The sequence below is a fragment of the Eupeodes corollae genome, chromosome 1, assembly GCF_945859685.1.
Source record: "Eupeodes corollae chromosome 1, idEupCoro1.1, whole genome shotgun sequence".
Classification (NCBI taxonomy): Eukaryota; Metazoa; Arthropoda; class Insecta; order Diptera; family Syrphidae; genus Eupeodes; species Eupeodes corollae.
In genome coordinates this window covers 81,894,970-81,919,927 of record NC_079147.1, presented here as the reverse complement: position 1 = coordinate 81,919,927, position 24,958 = coordinate 81,894,970, and the positions used below count along the sequence as shown (strand labels likewise).

At 34.1% G+C, this 24,958-nt stretch overlaps 3 protein-coding genes across 3 annotated transcripts in view; 2 read left to right on the top strand and 1 right to left on the bottom strand.

Annotated features, from left to right (window-relative positions):
• The first annotated feature begins 865 nt into the window (after positions 1–865).
• On the top strand, positions 866–6,584 carry LOC129939762 (epidermal growth factor receptor kinase substrate 8). The gene is made up of 8 exons (XM_056047886.1): positions 866–1,255; positions 1,467–1,610; positions 1,684–2,598; positions 2,654–2,785; positions 2,839–2,884; positions 3,864–4,058; positions 6,067–6,401; positions 6,460–6,584. Exons 1-8 carry the CDS (start codon positions 953–955, stop codon positions 6,553–6,555), a joined length of 2,166 nt encoding a protein of 721 aa, XP_055903861.1. The 5' UTR covers positions 866–952; the 3' UTR covers positions 6,556–6,584.
• A 9,483-nt stretch (positions 6,585–16,067) lies between these two features.
• On the bottom strand, positions 16,068–17,144 carry LOC129940770 (uncharacterized protein K02A2.6-like). Its single transcript, XM_056049240.1, has one exon. The coding sequence runs from the start codon at positions 17,142–17,144 to the stop codon at positions 16,068–16,070; it is 1,077 nt and encodes a 358-aa protein (XP_055905215.1).
• A 2,158-nt stretch (positions 17,145–19,302) lies between these two features.
• Positions 19,303–24,958, top strand: part of LOC129939764 (peroxidase) — a 94,066-nt gene continuing 88,410 nt past the window's right edge. Inside the window, exon 1 of the mRNA XM_056047889.1 lies at positions 19,303–20,037. The gene's annotated coding sequence lies outside the window, so the exon portion shown is untranslated. The remainder of the gene's footprint in view (positions 20,038–24,958) is intronic.

Sequence of the window (24,958 nt, the reverse complement as noted above, 5' to 3'; positions counted from 1 at the left end):
CTTTAAAAAAAGTAAAAGTTTGGAATAACATAGCTACGCTATTTACATATTCCTTTTACTATTTATTTTATTTTATACATAATAAATATTTAAGCATTTCAATTTTCTCATTTAATTAAGGCGTGGATGATGTTAAAACCTTTTTTAAGCTAATAACAGCTATTTCCAATTGGCTGTTGTTAAAAAGTTTGTAAGTGGTTATGTTTTATTTTTAACCTCACTAAATGTAAATGCTTTTGGTTATAATTTAATAGGCTTCATTAAAGATCAGGTGCATGAAGAAAATCTTGGATTGCTTGTTGCTATTCATTATCAGAAGTCTTGCTTCCTTCCCTTTTGATTTATTCCTTCACCTCTAGATGTCCAGATTCAAGTGTAGTAACAAAATTGTAGAACGACCGGAGTAGACTGCTAATGTAATTGTACAATTGCTACAAGGTTATAAAAAACTGTTGCCATAGCTTGAAGCTTGTCTTCTATTGTTGAGCGTGAGTCTTCTTCAAGGCTTAAGCTTGTAGCATGAGCATTCATTTTTGTTGCGATTCTTTGCTTGTCCCACGTATCTTAAGGTGTATCAGCCCTTCATAATATACGCAAGTTGTCAAGTCGTAAAAGTCTTATCAACATTTTATCACAATTAAAATTAAAAACAAAAACCTATCAAACCATTAAAGTTTAAAGTTCAAATAAAAGTCACAATTAAATGTGTGCCTTGAATTAGCCACAACTTGTAGGTTACTTCATTTTAAGTTGAATTTTTCCCACTATCGGGCTTACCTTGACATTTATACCAATATATCTTATATACATATTTGTTTTTAATAAATAATTTAATCAAATTACATAATTATCTTTTCAGATTTAAAACTATAGCCAATAAAACAATTTAAAATAAAAACTCCCGCCCGAAGTGATAAGACATAATATAAAGAGATATAATTTCAAGAGCAAAATGGGTCGTACGTCATTGAATGGCAGTTCAGCTGCTGATAATTTAAGTTCCCTGTTTCGAGATCTGAATCATCATCAAAATAATCTTAGTCAAACAAATCAAAACCATCAGACAAATGGATTGGATCATGATGATAAGCCTATCTATGCCATGGATCATTTGGCCACGTTTAAAGTGAAACATGAATCAGAGCTTAAGAATCCAATTGAGAAAATTAAACTTCTCAAAGACACAAATGTTTGTCCCCAAAAGATGTTTATGAAGTTTAATGGACAATGGATTGTCATACTCGATCAGGATCAGGTAAGAACAAATTTAGGATATAGTTTTTATTTGACAACCGTCAGTTTATTGACAGCTACTGACAGGTCACTGACAGATCACTAACTGATTTAACAGTCATGTGTAATCTGACAATTGTCTGGACTTGTTTTAATAGCAGGACTGGTGTAGGGAAAGTCAATGAAAATTACTGTGGTTTTTTTAACAAGAAATTTCCTAACCACCGTTTCAGGTAGAAATCGAGAGTTTTCCAGGCTCTTTGATACATGAACCAGCAGCCCTTATAAGCAAAGATCCACTCGAAGAATTCAACAATATGCTGGTATTTTCAGTATCAGGATCTGCTCTGGGAAATACAGAAATGCACGTTTTCCAAGTAATGCAATATAAAATATAATAACTTTAGCTAACTCTATTTTTTGACCAAATATCTCAATTTATTTTGACAGGTTGAGGATGCTTCAGCTGTTGAATTAGTAGAAGATCTAAAACTCGTTCGCCATGGGAAAATAGTAACTCAACGTCGTAATCGCATTGAACCTAAGCCACTAAAACATCAAATTCCGAATGGCATAAGAGATCAATATGGGATCCGTGAAGCCATGCTCAAAAGTCGTGACAGTGAAGATACAAAAGAACGTGACATAAATGTTTTGAATCATTGCTTCGAAGATATTGAGAAGTTTGTTTTTCGTTTACATTATGCCGCAGAGGCTTTAGATGAATTGCAAAATAGAAAACAACAAAATAAACTCAATTCAAATCCTCATGGTGAGGGTTTGTTGGTTTTGCGTTCAAGACCACCAGTTGAAAATGAATTTATGGATATTTTTGCCAAGTTTAAGCTTGCCTTTAACTTTTCGGCCCGTCTTCAAAAACACATGTCAAAAGAGAAGTCTCCGATCGATGATATGTTTGTATCGCTAGGGACTATTGTTGTCATATGCAATGATGTGTACGTCAATCAGGGTATTCCTCAAGGTGTAGTCAATCCTCTTTTGAGAAAGGAGACAATAAACTACATGGAGTCTTGTGTCACTCCGTCACAGCGTGATTTCTGGCAGTCGCTGGGGAAGAATTGGACTCTTCCAAAAGAATCTTTTAAGGATCACAAAGGATCTTACCATCCGATATTCTTCGATGACTGGTCGCCAGATTTTATTGTTGACGAACCTGTTGAGTATATACCTCCACCGCCAGTACATAGTAACACCAAGACCGAGGGAAACCTCATGCATGATATTACAAATGCAACCTGGCATAGAAAATTGAAGTCACGAAACGTCAGAATAGCTGAGGTTACACATCCAAGACCAGCACATACAGATAAGGAGCTATCAGTTGTAAAGGGTGAATATTTAGAGGTAAGAATGCTTTTTTTGAAGTGAAGAAGCAAAAGAATTAATAATTTGTTTATAGATTATTGATGATTCCCGAAATTGGTGGAAGGCAAGAAATAATCGTGGACAAATTGGATACGTTCCAAATTCTATCCTGAACCCACATAATTTTGAAACTTCGGAAGCTTCAACTTACTTGGGACAAGTATCTGTGAGTAAAGTTAGATTAATATTTTATGGTAAAGTAAATGATTTTATTTGCAGGATACAGAGTCGCTGTCATCATCAATAAATGATCAGGCAGTGATGGGTAAGTTATTATTTTCACTAACCATATCCTAAGAAAATAATCCCTCCTGTTTACACACGTACTCAAATTTTAAAAAAAACATAAACTTAATCAAGAATGCAATTACTCTGTCAAAATCACTCAAGTTGACAAATAATTAAAGAACCTGAAAACAGGAAAACAGGAAATTTACAAGCTCTATAGCCCTATCATAAAAATATTTTTAGTCCAAAATTAAAGCCAAAAAAGTAGCCCAAATAATAGCCCAATTTCGATACAAATATTTTGCAGCTTTACATAATTCTGTCACACTAAAATTTGGAAGGGGTTGTCTCAATTACCGATAAATAGCATAATCTGGCAAGCCTGCTGCGTAGACAATTTAATTAAGCTTGTAACTTCATAAAATGACAGATGTTTGAGACTTAAGGTGCTATCACATCAATTAATCTAAAAGCAAGATAATGTTATCAAGAAGGCTTTTTACTCAAAAAACAGTACACAACCGCTTAGAATTTTACTATATAGCAATTTCCTTTATGTCATTAGTGACATTTTCAGCTATTCTGACACATAAATTTGTTGCTAAAACACTATATCCGTTATATTGAAAATATGCTCTACGAAACAATGACAGATCGTGAGAAAAAAAAAGAAAAAAACCTAATTTGCAGTAGTGAGCCTATTAATTTGAAATGTCAGAAACTCAGAAGTCCTATGGATTTAGCAAATGTCAAAAGTGCAAAACCGCTATTTTGTGATTTAAGGTACTAAAAACATTGCTTTCCGACAGCCCTGTAAACTGATCAAATAAACGGAAAGAAAATATGTTTTTCCTTTTATTTATTTTCATTATGGCATTTAATTTTTATAATATTAAAATAATTAATTCCGGAAGTCTCGCCTTTTTTACTTTCAACCAACTTGCATACTTTTACATTCATAAATATTTTTATTTTACAAAAAAGAAATTTATATATTTCAAATGCTTTAATTTCAGAAAGTGGAAAAGCTGGAAGAACTTCTTTATATGCCTACGAAACTGAGCGGGAAATGCCGAAGCAGGTTCTGCCCAGAAGATCATTAAGCGAACCGTCACCACCACCTCCTCCACCACCGCCACCAGGCGAAACCCCTCCACCAACTCCAATTAACAGTTTCCAAAAGGAATTGGCATTAGCCGGAGCACTTGTTGGTAAGTTAGTTGATATGACCATCTACAATATATGTAATTGTGCGAATTGTATATGAACATTAAAGTTGGTGGATAATCATCAACTGAGATGTATCTGTCAATGGATAAATCATTGCCTGGTGTGCGATGGGCATAAACAAGTTTGACAGTTTGCATTTAAATATTCAGACGAAACTAACGGTATTATATATATAATATGTTAAAAAGACTCGTTTATAATAATATGCACAGCAGTAGGCATTGCCATTGTGAATATGGAATAGATTGCATGACGTTGCCGCTAAAGTTTTAATGGTCACTGACATTCAAATAGGCTTGTTGATAAATTCACAGTTAATTAGGCATAGTTTAGTTTTATTTTGACTTATTTTATAATAAGTGGATGTTGAAGTTTGTACAATTGCTTATACATTTACGAGTTTGTTTTTAAACTTGTTTTCACCTTTTCTGCAAATTGATTCATTTTCCAAATACCTAATGTCTTTCGTGGAAACAACAATAAGAAGTGAATTCGTGTGCAGACAGCGTTAATTATTGTTTATGCAAATATGTATTAACACCTTATCCGAAATTTTAATTGGCACGTGTGATGTTTTTCTTTAATTTATTCCTAAATTTTCCGTCTGCAATAAGTTTTTCTTTTTTAATAGTCACTTCGAGTGTCATTAAGTGTCATGAACTGTCAGCAGCTCTTTTGACACACTTAAGTCTTAGTAAACATCAGTTGATGTGTGAAATTAAATTTAAATGCAATTGCAGCCTTACACACATTGATTGGTTTACACACAAATTAAAAAGAGTTTTTCAAACAGTAATTTACACGTAGAGATCGTTTTAACTATTTTGACAGCAATCAATTGACAGTTGCACGACGAGAATATTGAACAAAATATACTTTTTTTGGTTGAGTTCCTTAACCTTCTGACGGCTTTAAGCGAGCCTCTAAAAGGGAAATTTTAAAGAGAAAATTGAAATTAAAAGACACAATGTAAACAACATAGAAGGTTATAACCAAACAACTTAACTAACAAACAAATAAAAGACATTCGTGTAAACAGAATATGAGGTAATAACCTACGGAGAACATTTCAAATAAATGGTTGATTTTGACAGCTCTGGCGGCCATACTGTTTCTTTTACTTTGTGTCAAAATATCTCCTTTTAATCAGTCGCTAAAGAAAATTATCATTCCAAGTTGTAGCTTCAAAGCAACACGTGTAAATGATATATCAAAATACTGCTTGAAGTTGATCCTAATTTTGGTCGAAATTGCCGGATTTGGGGCTACACCAATGCATCCAAATGAAGTTACAGTTTATTGTGCATTTTGGGCTAAAGGCGCCTTCGTTCGGTACTTTTTCGAAAATGAAGCACGCTTGGCCATTGCCGTTAAAGGTGATCGTTATAGGTTGATAATCACCAACTTCTTTAGGCCTGATTTGGATAATATGGGTACCGAAGATACATGATTTCAACAGGATGGCTCTGCGTGCCACATGGCTCACGACACAATCAATATTCTGCTCGACGGTTTCATGGCATGGTTATCTCGTGATGAGGCGACGTAAATTGGCCAACAAGGTCGTGTAATTTGAATGCTTAGACATTTTATTGTGGGACTTTCTTAAGTCCCAGGTATTTGCGAATAAACCGTGGACCACTGCGGCTCTTATAGACAACGAAATCGATGGCATCAATCAAATTTAGACTGATTTATGTGCCAAATCATCGAAAACTGGAACTTTGGAATGGGCGACAATTCAAATGTCAATGTTATATTTGACACAGAATGTCATTGATAGGGTCTAAAATGAAGATCAGACCTTTACATACAACAATTTCAAGAACGTCCCGCCTTAAATAGAAACCCTTTAGTTTGACAAGAACACTACAAATTGCAATAACAAAATTGATTATTTACATGTTTTCATTATGTCAAATGCTCAAAAACTGTCAATTACTTTTCTAAATTTATTCTTAACTTAACTTAACTTAACTTATTCTCCAGCTATGCGAGCTCGCAACGATTGTGACACTGAAAACTTAGAATCCCAAGATGTAATACAAGAAGAACTTCGCCAATCCATGTTACAACGAGAGAAACGTAGAGATTTAGAAATTCTCAAAACTCCACAAATCTATATTGAAGCATCGTCAACGAGCAAAGAAGTTGAAGAATGGTTACGTAAAAAAGGTTTCTCTGATCAAGTTATTAAAAAATTGCACGGTCTAAATGGAAGCGAATTGTTTGCTTTACCCGATGAAACTGTTGATGGATATTTTTGTAAAGAAGATAGTCAACGTTTAAAATCACAAGTTCTATTACAGAAAAAATTCAGCGGGGTAAGTGAATGAAAATGAAAAAGTTATACAATTATTTATTTTTATTATATTTTTGTAGTTCAAGACAACTCGATCAAATGAATTGCAAGCAATTTTAGCACGTAGGCGAAAGAAGGCGGATGCAACTATTTTGGAAGAAGCCGATGAAGTTTGAGATATTAAAATGATGAAATGCGAAGAAATGTTATAAATATAATTTAAACAACTATGTACATTTATTTCCCACCCTCCCTAATTGTCAATTAATAAACATGGAAAAGCTTAAAGTCAGGCCAATTTTTGTTTTCTTACTTATATATACATATACAGTCAAACTACTTTATAACGAACCGTCAAGGGAACACAAAATTGCTTCGTTATAAAGAAGTTTCATAAGAAATTCGTTTTATAGAACTTTTTTTTAACAATCCAAGTGTTCTTATATATTTTCAAAAAAAAAGTATACTAAAAACTATTTTTAAAGAAATGTATGTGTGTCTTTTTTTATTTTTTAATTAAAAACATCAATTTTCGATTGCACATGAACAGTTTTGATTTTTGTTAACTTCCCATAGGAAGTTATTGTAATGGGACCGATTTGTCAAATTGAAAATTTTCACATTTCCCGACGTTTCAAGGTCCCTAGAGTCGGAATAAAAGATTTTTAGAAAGATGTCTGTGCGTGCGTGTGTACGTACGCCCGTACGTTCGCGACGTTTTTTTCGTCGTCCATAGCTCAGGAACCAGAAAAGATATCAATGTCAAATAAATTTTGTTATACAGATAATAAGGCAGAAAGATGAAGAAAGAAAGAGATGTTCAAATGGTAGACATGTGCATTCAAGAGGACACAAGCGTCCATAGGTTTTTTCTTAAAACCAACCTCTGTCTATCAACTCCTACTCTCACCTCCACGTGGTGAACATCGGGTGCCTAGTACCTCAACTGGAGATTGGGTTCCAACCCCAGTGGAAAGTTGTTGGGGGCAGCAAACGAGAGAGGTGGGGAGAGGTGTTTCCACTAAGGCACCTCTCCTTATCCAGACGGCAGCGGAGGAATTCCCGAGATGGAATCAACGGTGGCGTCTACAGTTCCAGTAAGGTTGAACTACTAAGTGAACACCTTATAGGGCTTCTTCGACTTATTCGGAGCCCAGGCCTGTAAGGAGCGGTTTTATCCGGCTCCCCATCCTTGGAGTTATACTTAGGATCTGGCCCTCCAGGTTGGAGGTTGTGCGTCGGGGTGACTTCCTGGCCACGTAAAAGCTTTCAAAGTTGCGAAGCACCAACAAGCCTCGGATACGGACGGATTTACTGTTGACAACCAACGCAAACGAATAAAGGACAACGAACTTCGGATATGCACGTGGAATGTTAGGTCCCTTAACAGACCACGTGCGGCCGAAGAATTAGCGGAGGCCCTAGAACGATATAAAGCAGATATCACCGCCATCCAGGAAATACGATGGGATGGGCCGGGCAAAAAGAGGATGAAAAACTGCGATATTTACTATGGTGACTGCTACCACGAAAACCAACAGCGCTTATTTGGATGCGGATTCGTCATTGGAGCCAGACTTAGGCAAGAAGTCTTGAGCTATAGGTGCATCAATGAGCGCCTCATGACCATACGCATCAAGGCTAAATTCGGCAACATTAGCCTGATATGCGCGCACGCCCCCACAGAAGAGAAAGACGACAACACCAAAGATATGTTCTTCGAGCTCTTAGACAAAACATATGAGCAGTGCCCTAGCTACGATATTAAAATAGTCCTGGGCGATTTTAATGCCAAGCTAGGAAGGGAAGACATCTTTGGTGGAATAATCGGGAAAAACAGCCTGCACGACAACACTTCCGATAATGGATTCAGGCTCATAGATTTTGCTGCGGGGCGAAACGTCATGGTAGCCAGTACGCGTTTTCCACACCTCAACATCCACAAAGGAACTTGGACTTCTCCAGATCAATCTACCGTCAACCAGATTGACCATATTGCGATCGACGCCAGACACGCTTCCAGCATTATGGATGTACGAACTTTCCGAGGAGCTAACATCGACTCGGACCACTACCTCGTTGTAGCCAGGGTAGCACTTCGGATTTCCAGACCCAAGGCAAAACAGGGAGGTGCTGGGAGAAGATACAACCTCGAACGGCTACAATCGCCAGAGATCGCCAAATCCTATTCCGACCGAGTGACAAGTAACCTCTCTCGAAGTTCTCTGCCACCAACACAATGTATCGAAAACCAGTGGCAACATTGCCAAGATGCAATCAGAGAAGCCGCCTCTGATGTGCTGGGTTTCAAACAGCCACCAACAAGGAACCCCTGGTTTGATGAGGAATGTCGGCAGGCAAATGCAGCCAAACAACAGGCACGCAAAGCGGCGCTGCATAAAAGGACAAGAGCTGCTCGTGAGCTCTATGAGCAGAAGAGGCGAGAGGAACGCCGACTTTTCAGAAGGAAAAAGAGAGGGCATGAGAAGCGTGCGGTCGAAGATGTTGAGAGGTTTAAAAGAAGGAATGAGGTTCGAAAGTTTTATGAACAGGTGAAACGAAATTCACAGGTACATAAACCTAGAACCGAAGGCTGCAAGGACGAAAGTGGAAACATCATAGTGGAACCGCAGTCAATGCTGAGGATATGGAAGGACCACTTCTGCAGACTGTATAACGGCGACGAAGAACTGAATCCCGCTGTCAGGCAGGATGACCCATTCGATATAGACGACGAAAGCCAACAATCCCGTCCTCCCGACTTAGACGAAGTAAAGATTGCCATATCTAAGTTGAAGTCTAATAAAGCCGCTGGAGCAGATGGCTTGAATGCCGAGCTCTTTAAAGCAGCTGGAGATAAGTTGGTTAGGAGCATGCACCAACTTATCTGTAAGATATGGTCGGAAGAAAACATGCCCGATGAATGGAACCTCAGTATTGTTTGCCCGATCCTGAAAAAAGGAGACCCTCTAAACTGCACCAACTATAGAGGAATAAGTCTACTTAACATCGCCTATAAAATCTTCTCTGCCATAATATGTGAACGTCTAAAGCCCATCGTCAACAACGTAATAGGTCCTTATCAGTGTGGTTTTAGACCAGGAAAGTCCACAGTTGATCAAATATTCACATTACGGCAGATCCTGGAAAAAACTCAAGAGCACCAAATCGACACCCACCATCTTTTCATCGATTTCAAGGCCGCATATGACAGCATCTACAGGGACGAGCTGTATAGAGCCATGTCTAGTTTTGGCATCCCTGCCAAACTCGTCCGTTTGTGCAGGATGACCATGGAGAATTCACGCTGCTCCATAAAGGTTGGAAACAACTTAACAGAACCTTTTGATGTCAAAAAAGGTTTTAGACAAGGTGATGCGCTGTCATGCGATTTTTTTAACATCGTGCTTCAAAGAATAGTGCAGAGCTCACACGTCAACACTAGAGGCACTATCTTTCAAAAGTCTGTCCAATTACTGGCATATGCTGATGACATTGACATAATCGGAAGAACTCAGCGTGATGTCAATGGGGCTTGTGTGAGTATTGAGGCAGAGGCGGCAAAAATGGGTTTAACGGTTAATGAGGGCAAAACAAAGTACATGCTGTCGTCTAGAAAGGACATACAACACCGACGTTTTGGTCAAAACGTCACAATCGACAGACGTACCTTTGAGGTAGTCAAGGACTTCGTCTACCTAGGCTCCGCTGTAAACGCTGAAAACAACACCAGCGCTGAGATCAAACGCAGAATAACTCTTGCTAACCGCTGTTTCCTTGGACTAAGAAAGCAATTGAGTAGTAATGTCCTCTCTCGAGGGACCAAAGTGTTGTTATATAAGACCCTTATCATCCCCGTCCTGCTATACGGTGCAGAAGCATGGACCATGACAAAAGCGGATGAAAGCACCTTGGGTCGCTTCGAGAGAAAAGTTCTTCGTGTGATCTACGGTCCCGTATGCATCGAAGGGGAGTGGAGGAGAAGATGGAACGACGAACTGTACGGGCTGTACAGCGACGTAGACTTAGCAAGAAGAGTAAAAGTCCAACGACTAAGATGGCTGGGTCACGTAGAGCGTATGGAAACCAATGCTCCGGCCCGGAAAGTCTTCGAATCCGCACCCACAGGACAGCGCAGTAGAGGAAGACCGCGGATCAGGTGGCGCGCACAAGTGGAAGGTGACCTCACCCAACTTGGAGCGCGAAACAGGAGACATCTAGCTAGGGACCGAGCTAGATGGAGAAGTTTGTTGGGTGAGGCCCTAGTTCACACAGGACTGTAGCGCCACCTTAAGTAAGTAAGTAAGATGAAGAAAGAACTCTTAAGCAAATTGCGTGGGTGGTTTTTTTTACCATAGCAGTTTAAAAAAAAGGTGCAAAGTTTGGTTAACCTTAAGTTTCTCACGAACTAATAACGCTAAAGACTTGAATTAATTCTTATATTATATATTGTAACGTGATACCAAACAAGTATATTTTTTGAAAAAAATCCAACTAACTAGTTGTAAAACAAAAATTTGTCAACTCGAAAATTTTACGAATACAAAATGATTTTATCTACAAAACAATTTTGCGCAACGAAAAATAACGGTTTTAATATCTGGTAAAATTTTTCTCAAGAAAAATCAAATTGACAGTTTATTTCATAAAAAATAAAAACCTATAAAAAAACATTACTCAAAGTTGGTAAAAATTGAATTTTGACTTAAATATCTTTTGAAAAACTTGATATTGTATCTTATAAATTATTTTATCTTATAAGAAATATTGTTTTCAAAATTCGGAAAGATTTTGAGAAAAATTGGATTAAAAGTTTTTTTTTACAAAAAATAAAAACCTAAAAAAAATGAATAACAGTTGATAAAAATTGATTTTCGATTAAAATATCTTTTCAAAACCTTGAGATATTGGCTTAAACTACTTTTATCTTTTAAAAAATATTGTTTTCATCATTCAGTAAAATTTTGATAAAAATCGATTGATAGTTTCTTTAGAGAAAATAAAAACTTGAAAGAAAATTTAACAAAAGTTAAAAAAAATTGATTTTCGGTTCAAATATTTCTCCGTTTTTTCATAAAAAATAAAATCTACAAAAAATAGTACGCAAATTTGGTAAAAATTGATGTTCGGTTCTTCATATCTCTGAAACTAATTTCATTCATTCAATTTGTAAATTGCACTTAAGTTATTAAAAAATTGTTTTCGACTAAAAACCTATTTAACAAAACTAAAAAACTTTTTCTTTATAAACGGTGATTTTTTAAGAGCTTGAGAACTTTAAAAAAAAAAAACGCATACAATTTGCAAAATCTCATCGATTCTTTATTTGAAACGTTAGATTGGTCCATGACATTTACTTTTTGAAGATAATTTCATTTAAATGTTGACCGCGGCTGCGTCTTAGGTGGTCCATTCGGAAAGTCCAATTTTGGGTAACTTTTTCGAGCATTTCGGCCGGAATAGCCCGAATTTCTTCGGAAATGTTGTCTTCCAAAGCTGGAATAGTTGCTGGCTTATTTGTGTAGACTTTAGACTTGACGTAGCCCCACAAAAAATAGTCTAAAGGCGTCAAATCGCATGATCTTGGTGGCCAACTTACCGGTCCATTCCTTGAGATGAATTGTTCTCCGAAGTTTTCCCTCAAAATGGCCATAGAATCGCGATCTGTGTGGCATGTAGCGTCTTGTTGAAACCACATGTCAACCAAGTTCAGTTCTTCCATTTTTGGCAACAAAAAGTTTGTTAGCATTGAACGATAGCGATCGCCATTCACCGTAACATTGCGTCCAACAGCATCTTTGAAAAAATACGGTCCAATGATTCCACCAGCGTACAAACCACACCAAACAGTGCATTTTTCGGGATGCATGGGCAGTTCTTGAACGGCTTCTGGTTGCTTTTCACTCCAAATGCGACAATTTTGCTTATTTACGTAGCCATTCAACCAGAAATGAGCCTCATCGCTGAACAAAATTTGTCGATAAAAAATCGGATTTTCTGCCAACTTTTCTAGGGCCCATTCACTGAAAATTCGACGTTGTGGCAGATCGTTCGGCTTCAGTTCTTGCACGAGCTGTATTTTATACGGTTTTACACCAAGATCTTTGCGTAAAATCTTCCATGTGGTCGAATAACACAAACCCAATTGCTGCGAACGGCGACGAATCGACATCTCACGGTCTTCAGCAACACTCTCAGAAACAGACGCAATATTCTCTTCTGTACGCACTGTACGCATACGTGTGGTTGGTTTAATGTCCAATAAAGTAAACTGAGTGCGAAACTTGGTCACAATCGCACTAATTGTTTGCTCACTTGGTCGATTATGTAGACCATAAATCGGACGTAAAGCGCGAAACACATTTCGAACCGAACACTGATTTTGGTAATAAAATTCAATGATTTGCAAGCATTGCTCGTTAGTAAGTCTATTCATGATGAAATGTCAAAGCATACTGAGCATCTTTCTCTTTGACACCATGTCTGAAATCCCGCGTGATCTGTCAAATACTTATGCATGAAAATCCTAACCTCAAAAAAATCAACCTTTATTAAAAAGTTGTTAGTAATTTTAATACTTGTAAGAATAATTCAACTAACAACTTTACAAACTTTTGAGCAAAATAAATCCCCAGACGTGATGGGAAGTTATTAGTGTGAGTCGCATCGCAGCCTCTTTTTTTATTACAAAAAATCTTCCAATTTAGTAAGGTGAAAATATGCATCATCTGAGGTTTCATCTCTTGCTTCAATAAAATTTCGAGTATTATCAAATGCAGCTTATTCATTCTTTAAAATTGTCGACAAAGTACTAAATGATACACAAATTTCTTTCTTTTCACCCCTTTTAACTTTTTCAATCATCGATAACTTATCTGATAGCGAAATAGCTTTGCGCTTAATTTAAAACATGAAACTTTTGATATGTATGTTCCTAAAAAAATAGTTAAACCCAATTTAAACCCAGCCTGGTTTAACAGAAGATTATTTAAACTGAAAAATAAAGCATATAAAGCTTATAAAACGACAAAAGATCATCTGGCCCTTAAGCAATAGCTTTCTTTTTAATAATTGTATCCTCTCTGCCGAGTAAAAAATTAGAAAAGATTCGGAAATTTATAAATATTAAAAGAAAGTCTTTAGGGATTCCAAACTGTATAAAGTACTCCAATTGTGTTTTAGTGATATGAAATGAACGCTATATCTGTTTATTTGCCTTCCTTGTAAACCCTCTGATTTTTCGCCATCTTATGCTATTAATATTGGAAGCATTTGACTTGACTGTTTCTGATGTTTTTGGAGCTCTAGCTAGCCTTGATGTAAATAAAAGTGCTGGGCCAGATAACATAGCCCCAGTTGCATAGCTCCTGTTGCACTAAAAAACTGCGCTGTTTCTTTGGCATTACCGCTCAGCTTGATTTTCAATCAGTCTTTAAAAAGTGGCCAGTTTTTGGACTGTTGGAAGATCTCTTATATAACTCCAATATTTAAGTCTATCTCGAAGAAAAATGTGAACAATTATAGGCCTATCTGCAAATTAACAGTGATCCCAAAAAAATCGAAATGCCTGATTTAATATCCGAATACCAACATGATCTTGTTTCATGAAGATCTACTGCTACAAACCTTTCATTGTTGTGCGATTCTGTACTTTGAGGGTTCGAAAATGGTTTAAAGACTGATATTATCTTTACAGATTTTGCAAAAGCTTTTGATAGAGTTAATCATAATATACTTATTTTTAAGCTTTCAAAACTTGTTTTCAATTCTAATATTATAAAATGGATTTCTTTCTATTTAAAAAATCAGGTTTAATTTGTAAAATTGGAAAAGTTTAACTCCAAAAGTATTGATGTAACTTCAGGTGTTTTCATCCTTTTTATAAATGACATTCTGGTAAATTTTAAATATTCAACTAAAAACTCTGTAATATGCTCATTTGATACGCAACGCTTGGCCGGGTCATCTAGTTTTATATAATTACTTATGTCATTATTTTTTTTTGTACATTTAAATAAAATAAATATTAAAGGTTAGTGTTTTTTCTTTCAAAATCACACCAACTTAATCTTTTTGAATTCAAATTAAAAACTGTAATGTACGTTTTAGCTTCAAACAAAATAAAATCGATATTAATAAAAGTAAACTTCAGAACACAATTTGTGTATTGACTCATTTTCAATTTCATTTCAAGTAAAAGTGAAATTAAGAACCTTGATACTTTAAGTCAAAAACAGTTTTTTGTTGGTTTTGTTTTGAAAGAAAAGTTGTCAATTAAATTTTTCTAAAAAATTTACTTAAAGTTAGCAACAATATTTGTTATATGATAAAATAATTGAATAAAAGATGAGGGTAAGTAATTGACCCTTACTAAAGACTTAACATCAAAAATGGATGCAACCCTAGGTTAATTTTCAGGGCTTACCAAAGTTTTAAATTGAAGAAACGCAGGCAACCCTAGGTTGTACCAACTTTTTGCTAGGCAACTCTATGCTAACCGATTAAATTACACAAGGCATCATCAAGTCAGGTTGTAGCTATGTAGGCAACTGAAGCCCAAATTTGTATTCTAATTAATATCTTTGATAAAATATTTTTAATTGTCAAATAACAGCTGAGGGTATATATATTCCCTGTACGTATCTCGTACTATAGGCCGTCTTGGAGGTTGTGCAACGTTAAAAGGAAATTCATCAGTGATAATATGTGACACTTAAACACACACAGTTGTGTTAATAAAAATAGCAGTGCTCTCGCTGCCTTCAATATCAACGTTATAAAAGGCTTTGGGTCATAGTCTTGTTGGTATACCCAAACCGACGTCATTTCCTCTTCAGCATAGGGTAAAGTAACCTCCTCGATAATTTTCACATACTCAGTTGCATCAATTATACCCCCGATGGGATTAATAGGCCCGACCCCGTAGTATGAGAAACAAACCCATATCATAATTTTTCCTCTACTATGCTTATCGTGAATCCGTGAATTTTGCTGCAATTTCAAAAAGGACGATTTTGTTTTAATCGCTCCACAGCACCTTGCTCTATTTCTCTTTTGCCCATTCTCTATGCACTTTGGAAAACTCCATTATCTTTGCCACATGCCTTATCGTCAAGAATGGTACCTTGCGTGGACTTCGGGCTGGTCTCTTCGCTTCAAAAGACGTCTTTGTGTTGTGACAGCGCTAACAGACAGTTGAAGTCCATTTCTTATTTTCCAAGAGCCTATGGTAGGGATCTGTTTTGCTAGCTGAACAATTTTTCTGTCAGTTATTCCAGTAGTCATCCTTTTTGGGCCTCGAGTTTTCGGTTTATTTTGTCATTTTAAGGCGTTACTAACCATTTTTGCTGAGCAGTCTAGGATGTCTTGAATATTCTGGTAGGTTTATCCCTCTATACTAACCTGTATTTTCCAATTCTAAATAACACAACACAACTATTCCATAATCAAAACAAAACTAAAACTTATTTATTATTTCTTCAATAACAATTTCAATAACAATTAAATGCTTTGCACCTTTAATCAATATGATACAGTGTATCTCCTACTGACAAGGCTTCAGCTTCAACCCCGAATTTCTTGGTTCGGTGGTCTCTTCAACATCATTGTTGGATTCATTGCTTGGCTGCTCCAAAATGTCTTCATTATTTGTTGTTTTGATTTCAGTCTGATGCAGCATTGGTATTCTTTACACATCGTTTAAATTTCGCCTAAAAATTCTGCTATCATCTCCTTGTAGTACTACTTCGTTTCGATTCCGTTCCATCACCTTGAATTCAGTTGAATCGAAAGCTGTTGTAAGTTTATTTTGAGGAATTAAATTACGAAGTAAGACTTTATCGCCAATGAAAATATCCGCTTCCTTTGCACCACAAACTCTATCTCCTCTCTCCTTTCCTTTTTGTTTGTTAATCTTGTCTGAATCTCTAGCCTCTGAATCAAAAATAGTTTCACTTACATCTTGTACAGAGGGAATTTTGTCTCTAATAGTCCTATTAAAAAGTAGCTCTGAAGGCGATTTACCCGTTGTGCCATGTGGTGTCACGTTGTACATAAGAGTAAATTTCTGTACTTCTTTTCTGTATTCCGCCCCTTTTCCATGAGCTATTTGCTTCAAAATAGATTTATTCATATTTTCAACTTCACCATTGGCCTGTGGCCAGTAAGGAGGTGATGTTATCAGATCAATGTTGTTCTTGTCACAAAAGCTCTTAAATTCACTGCTTACAAATTGTCGACCATTATCTGCTTTTATAGATTTAGGATATCCCAATCTACAGAAAATTTCTTCCAAAATACCAATTATTTCGGAAGATGTAATTTTTTTTACAAACTTAGTCTCCTGGTATCTTGAATAATAATCAATGATAACAAAAGCAAAATCGTAATTTGGTAATGGACCCAATAAATCCATTGCTACACATTGCCAGGGTCCGTCCTTAAAAGCATGTCGCTGCATTGGCACAGGTGGAGTCGGTCTTGAAACTAAAAGGCAATCGCGACAAAGTTTCACAAATGATTCCACTTCACTGTCCATTAATGGCCACCAGACCTTTAACCGCAGTCTCCGCTTCATTGCTGTCTCTCCTGGATGGCCTTCGTGACCCAGTTCCAGTACCCTAGATCGTAGTGATTTTGGTATGACAAGCCTGGAGCCACGAAGTAAAATGTTTCCCAAAGTACAAAGTTCAATTCGAAATTGAAACAACTTATTTTTACTACTGGCTGTCCAATCGTTTTTCTTTATATTTTCTACCGCTTCCATAATCTCTTGATCATTTGTAAGTGCACGTGGTACCACATTTTCTCGCACTAGCTTTTTTTTTTAAATTTGTTTTACAACAAAAAGAAGTAAAGCTAGTCGTGCTCAGCTTTTCACTTCATTGTCCATTAGTTTGGTCATTCAAATCTGAAATCCTAGAACAGAACACTCTAACTAGCAAATAAAATTTTGACATCTTAGTTCCATCTTCTGAGCTAAACACGAAAAAATTCTCATTTTTTTTAAATTTGTCAGTGCCATGAAATAGCTGCCAAGAGCCCAATACATTTTTATAAAAGATTGGGGAGGTTCAGAAGACATAGGGGACTTGAAAGAAAGGCAAGTTTTTAGTATCTGATTGGCCAGCTGTCAAAAAATTGCGGTTCAATCGAAACAATTTTATTGGAAAGTTAACTGGAAAGTTAGTAAAAACAATCTTGCTTTCTATCAATTATTTAAGTTCACTTATGAATGTCGAAATGACAGCTGATCATGTTTTTTCATTTAACTGACAGCTGAACTTTTTTACTCGGTATTTTATTTCTTTTCTGCACAATTCCATTTAATGTTTTGTGTAAAAGGGATCTTTATCAAATTGAAAAAGAAATAAGTAATAATTTGTTACAATACAAAATACAAGTCATGATGGACTTGTGGCTTGCCTGAGGAATGTTTTGTGTACAAGAATGTTTTTGGTAGTTTTTCCACAATCAAGTGAAGGTATGAAACTTGAAAAACTAGTTGCCTTGGTCAAATTGTACGTTCAAAAAATGCAGTTGATTGGAAATAAAGTCCTTATGTTGTCTTAATCTATCGATTGTCGTTATAAACGGTTGCAATATTTTGCATTTTTACTGCCAGATGTTCGTTTTACAGTGACACTTCTTAAAATATTTTCACACACATTTGTACGCTCACACAACAAACACTTGCGAAATTTGTTTCTCTGACAGATCTTACAATAGTTTATGAACACAGCTCGTATGTTAAATCTCCAACTACTTTTTATTCCAAGAAGCTGTGACTTCTGAGATATCGTTTTTTTTTAAATCGTATCACAATGGGAATGTAAAATTTTGTGCTACAGTGTTATAGAAATAAATATCTTAAATGGTAATGGCTTTTAGCTAAAATTTTAAAAGGTGAAAAAGAAATCCAGTTAGGGATTTATGATCCCGAACCTTCACGCAGCTTATTTTATAGCCACAAAATGTCCAAATTCAGTATATCTACTATTCTTCTAGATTTTTTATTGTTTTTATTTTGACAACAATCTTCACCCTACTTGGATAAATAAGATTTTGATCAAAAGCGGAACAACAAATCAACGCTTCTTTCTCACTATTTCGAACAAATATAAAAAACTTACATCATTATATTATGAGAACTTTTCAACATCGCACCAAGAAAAAAAATATACTATAATAGTTATAAACAAAAAAAAAAAAAAAAACAATAACAAACGCCATTAACTGCCACCTGTTTTACTCAGCAGCGTCAGCACATCACATTGATTCATCAACCGAGCCGCCCATCAAAGATAACATCTTCCTCCGTTCCATTGGTGTCATTGAGCCGATCTGATATTTTTGTTTTGTTTTCACTTTCACTCAAATCAAATCGGATGAAAGATACACAAGATCAGAAGAACGATAAAAAGTCCCGCGCTAATTAATCGCCTGTGATGAGAGAAGCATTGTCATAACTTTGATCAGAGGTAAATGTTTACCAAAGTTCACCTTCACCAACCTAACAACCCAACAGCAACACATGAATGGCAGCAAATCTATGAATGGAAGATGGATGGCTTAAGCTTACTATACGAGACTACAAGACTACAACTTGTACTTGACTTAAGTTCGTCATAATCCATATAAAAACTCACTCAATCAAACCCCCTTCCTCCAGGCAGACCCATAAACTTACCTCAAGCAAGGTATAGTATCCAAAGCTCTACAGTCGAGACTTCAAAAACCGAACAAGACCATACGAGAGGTGAGTATCGCTGTCAAAGCTTTACTGTTATATCAACTATTCCTACTGTCGGGCATAGCCTCTAAGCTGTTAAAAATAAAACCATATAACAGCACAGAAAAAAGTCCAAAAATGTTACAGTTTAGGCTTTAAAGCGATGTGTGGTGTGATATTGTCTTCTGTAGAAGCTCAAGACTTCGCTTTAAAGGTAGAGGGATATCTTCGATTAGACTCGTACTCATAAACGACGACGACGACAACTGAGACTTGGTTTTCCGTTTGTTAACAAGCCAATAGCTTATATTATACTCTCGCTTTTTATTTTTCAATCCAAGGAGGAGGCTTTTACGGATTTTTTCTTTCTTTAATTTTGGCCAGTTGTTATAAATATCCAAGAAATTCATCGGCTAGAGCTCAGTAGTTTAACACCAACCAGCCAGCGTTTGGTGGTTTCTTGTTGTTCGAAATTTGTGCATTAATTACTCAAGACTCACCACAATCAGTCGCGGGAAGTGAATTTGTGTGCTTTTAATTTTGGTCGACTTATTTTCGACTTTTAAAAACAATAATTGCTTTGCGTGTTTGATAATAATTGGTGCAAAGGAAGAAGACGATTTAATTTTATTTAAAAAAAAATACAAAAAACAAAACCATAAAACAACATTGTTAAAAAATAATATATTAATAATAGAACAGTGTTTGTTAAGATAGTTAAACAAAATAACGTGAAAATTAAAAATTTTTACATTGGAGTGCAATTAAGTATTTTTATTGAACGATTTATTAAGGAACACAAATTAATTTTTTGATAGTGAGCCACTGAACTGTATTGTTTTGTGATCTATTTTTTAATATTTTTAAATTATTTCGGAAGGTGCTTTTTGGAATATATACATTTAAAGGACAAAACATTTATTTTAAGGTGAGTGGAACTTAAATTAAGAAACAAAAAAAGGACACTTAACATTCAATCTGAATTACTGGTGAATTTAAATAATACATTTTAAAAATACCAACAAATAAGTTTAAACTTTTATATACATATTAAATAATGAAAATATCCTTTTTTTTATAAAATTGTTTTAGCTAAAAAAAATCGTTCAAATTTGTTTTTATTTTTGTTTTCAATTTACAATGTCTTTTATAGAATTCGGTTTCAAAAGAAAATAAAATATTAAAATACCGTGAAAATAATATACATTTCAGAAACCACATAAACAACGACAGGTGTAGTTTTTGAATATTAAATTTGAATTTTTAGAATAATTCAATTGAAAAAAGTTTTTAAAAAATACTAAAAATTTCAATCGAATGTGTTAAAAATGATTAATTTTTGTTGACAACTAAATTAGCAGCTTTTAACAAAAACAAAAATAACATTTATCCAAAATTATTTTCGAGTCAAATATTAATTAAGAGGCCATCCCCTTAATTCTGAAAAAGGTGATGTGGTTCGCAGTTTTCTAAAACCAAAATGGTCGACTTGAAATCAAATTGAACTTTTCCAATGGGTTTTGGTGGCCTTATTTAAATCTGACTCCAAAATCATTCTCTCGCATCAGGTTTTTGAGAAATTCTTTTTTTAAATTGGAAAAAAACACATTTGTTAAAGTTTTCTAAAAGTATGAAGTAGTTTTTTTTTTACAATAATATTCGTAATGATTTTCTAAATCTTTTATCTTTGTCTTTAATAAATCAGTTTCAATATTTGAGTACTTCATAGAATTCTAGGCAAATTGTTACATTTTACATGTCATACATATTTCTTAAAGAAATACTGAACAATTCATGCTTGAACGATTTTTAACAAAACATCCTAGTTTTTGCAATCAATCCGTGTGTCGTCTAAACAAGACTATCAGCCCTATTCTGCTATTCACGTGGATCGTATATTCGATTCACCCATTCGATTCCGTTTCAGACTGCCTTTGCATTCTGATATCCATCGGGTGAACTACATTATCCCAAACTAATCTGACATTCAAATAAACAGCTGTTCATGCAAAAATCTTGGGAATATTGGATAAATTGTTTTGATTCATAGAAAAATTAAGTTAAATCAATCCACCTAAACAGAATAATTTGTGTAATTTGTTGAAATGGGCAGAATTTGACTTTTTATTAAAATTGTAAGCAGAGGAATAAGAGAATCCTCAAACAGAGAGCTTCGAAGAAATGTTAAAAAGTGTCTTCCTTCCCCTTAAAATGTTAATATTCTTTTGTTTATAAAACAAATATTCTAAATTTAACAATAAATTAGTTTTCACTCACATTTTGCTTACAAAAATTAACAAACCAGACAGCAAATGAAAAATCCGCTGAATTTTTACGGATTTGAATTGTATAGAATGAATGATTTCACGTGAATAGAAGAATACCGCGCAGTATTACCGACGTTACCGACATACACAGATTTACTTCGAATGAATAGCAGAATAATGATTAGTGGGAATTCAAGTGAAATTCCCCCAGCTCAATAGCAGAATAGGAATTATAATATTTAGTTTTTAAAAATATAAAATAAAAAATACGGGAATTTTAGTAATCTCACTTTCATTTTTTTCGAATTTAAATCGAAGTGAATTCATGCATTCTACATTCCGATTTTTGCGATTTTCAAGTGATTTAAATTCAAAAAGATTAAATTGTTTTAAAACAGTAATAGTTTAACTCAAATGAAATTAACACTAGGTTCTTTTTTTATAGAATGCACTTGATTCTTGAAAAGTTCCAATTTTTACTATGTATTTGAGGGAAGGCGCAGAGCATTTAAAACAATTTTATAAGACACCAAAAAATGTTTTTTGTAATCCGAAAACAATGTTCTTTCAAAACTATACTTCTTTCCCAACCTACATAATATATTGCGAAACTGCTTATCGCAAAAAACAGAAAGTCTACCGCAAAAGCACAGACAAAATAAAAACATAAGAACTTATGGAAATTTTGATAATAATCAAAATTGTTTATTGACTGATGTGGTATAGTAATGTTAGTTACTTTAATTTCACTTGAAGTGATTTCAAAAAGTATTTGAAGTTAGAAATCGATCGAATGATAGAATACCGAAAACAATTTCATGCGACTTTAAATTTCGATTTCATATCATTCGATTTTGGGAACCTAGGTAATAGAGTCGACTGAAATACTTATAAGTAATTAAAATATTTTAGAAACGAACTAACATACTAAAATGAGTCTATTTCTAGAAGACAAAAATTTACTTTTACAACCATTTACTTTGCAAATCTTCATACAATTTATTGTTAAGAACTTATGTCTACCACATATTAAAAATCTGATGTTATTGACTAATTTTATGGCGAAATTTGAATTTAGAACAATTTTTGTTAGTAGGATAGAAAAGAAATTAAATTTTGCTGACCAGTACAAAAATCAAATTATAAAAAGAGGCTGGGATTGGAGCCACACTGATAAGTTCCCATCCCGTCTGTCGATTTGTCTTGCTTAAAAGTTTCTCTATATGTACTCATACCAATATTTACCAAATTTGCGTACTATTTTTTGTAGATTTAATTTTTTATGAAAAAACACTTGGACTGTTGGATTTTTATATAAAAATTACCGAATAATGAAAACAATATTTTCTGTGAAATAAAATAAGTTTGAAGCCAATATTTCAAATTTTGGAAAAGATATTTGAGTCGAAAATCAATTTTTACCAACTTTTGTTGATTTTTTTTCGGTTTTTAATTTTTTGTAAGAAAACTGTCAATTCGATTTTTTTCAAAATTTTACTGAATGTTGACAACAATATTGTTTGAAAGATAAAATAAATTTAAGCCAATATCTCAAAGTTTCGTAAAGATATTTGAGGCGAAAATCAATTTTTACCAACTTTTATTGATTTTTTTTTAGATTTTTATTTTTAATAAAAAAAACCGTCAATTCGATTTTTCTCAAAATTTTATCAGCTGTCAAAAACATTATTCTTCGTAGCAGAAAATTGTTTTAAAGATGAAATCTTATTTAAGTCGTTCAATTTTGGAGGTGACAAATTTTTTTTCCAAATTTTTTTTATTTATAAAAAAACCGTTAAATGGATTTTTTTTTTCAAAAAATATACTTCTTTGATATCACGTTCAATGTATTATATAAAATTTAATTCAAGTCTCTAGCGTTTTTGGTTCGTAAGATATTTAGGGTTAACCAAAATGTTTATGAGAGCCCTTTCATGCATCTTTCTGCCTTATTATCTGTATAACAAAATTTATTTTAAATCGATATCTTTTCTGGTTCTTGAGCTACGGACGACGAAAAAAACGTCGCGAACGTACGGACGTACGAACGTACGTACACACGTACTCACAGACATCTTTCTAAAAATCTTTTATTTCGACTCTAGGGACCTTGAAACGTCGGGAAATGTAAACATTTTCAATTTGACAAAACGGACCCATTACAATAACTTCCTATGGGAAGTTAAAAACACCTGAATATCGAAAACAATATTTTCTGTGAATTACACAAAGTTTGAAGACAATATTTTTAGTTTTTGATTTTTTGAATATTATTTTGCTTTGATTGACATCTGAATCAAAATTGCTAAATACAATAAAGTCAGACTTCCCTTAGAACAAGTTTTGATTAAGTTGATAATAAAGGCAGTTAAATTTATTGATTTTAAGTTAAAAATTTTAAACATCAATTTTCTAACCCTTTATCAATTTACTAGGCGCCTTCCCAAATTTTTAAAAAAAGTTGTCATTCAAACACGTTTAATTTTAATTAGTGACATTACGTGAAAATAAAACTATTAATTTGCAAGTGCCGTCCGGACTATTTCATCCACTGCTCTTAGGGGCCAGTTACACCTATCATTGGTTTTCCTTATCGAAAACATTATTGCTTTTTTTTTGACGGCCGTCTATCTGTCTATAAAAAAAATTTCTGATTGAAATCCATCAAACAATTTTTACTGACAAAAATATGTCACAAAATGAGAGAACATAAAAGTATCAGCTGTTTAGGAAAATTAATGTATGTCCGAAAAATAGATACACATTTTTTCTAAATAATTGCGCAATTAAACGTATTTTTTTCTCAAAAATGTTTTTATTTATAGTCAAGTGAAACACTGTAAAAATCGATTCAAAAATGTACATGATAGATAGATATACAATGAAAGATAAAACTGGCTTCTTGTTGCTAAAAATGTTTAAACATTTTACTAAATCCGTAACAATTTTGTGCCGTTCTATTCTTTGTTTAAACCCAATAAGTTAAGATTTTGATAAAACTTTTAGAGGTGTGTGACTTATCCATCGAAATCGTTACATAAAATCGAATCGATTTTATAAAAGACCTCTCAAAGTAATGATTCAGATATTATATATAAATAAATTGTTTTACAAAATTATTTGAGGATATATACACTGCAATGATAATGGATGAAAGTTGACCCACTTTGCACAAACTATACAGCCCTTAATACATATAACAAATTTAGAAAAGATATTTTCAAACAATGAACTATGTAATAAGCTATTCGAAATTTTCGGCATTTTTTATAAATGAATGAAATGATGAAATTCAAATTTTTCCTATTTACCTTCTCCTGAGTCAACAAATTTGAAATGTATGCAAACATTTTAGAGATAAAAAGAAATTGATTATCAATTTTTGTCCTAGTTTTAGGAAAATAGGAAAGAATTTAAGAGGAAATATGTACTCATGAATAAGTATTTCACATTCTTGATGTGCGACTGAAAAAAAATGTGAGATTTGGCATAACGTCCAAAATATTTCATCTAAAGTACCAAAGAATAAATCTATAACATTTGTATGTATAATCTAAACAAATTAAACTTAAAATTGGCCAG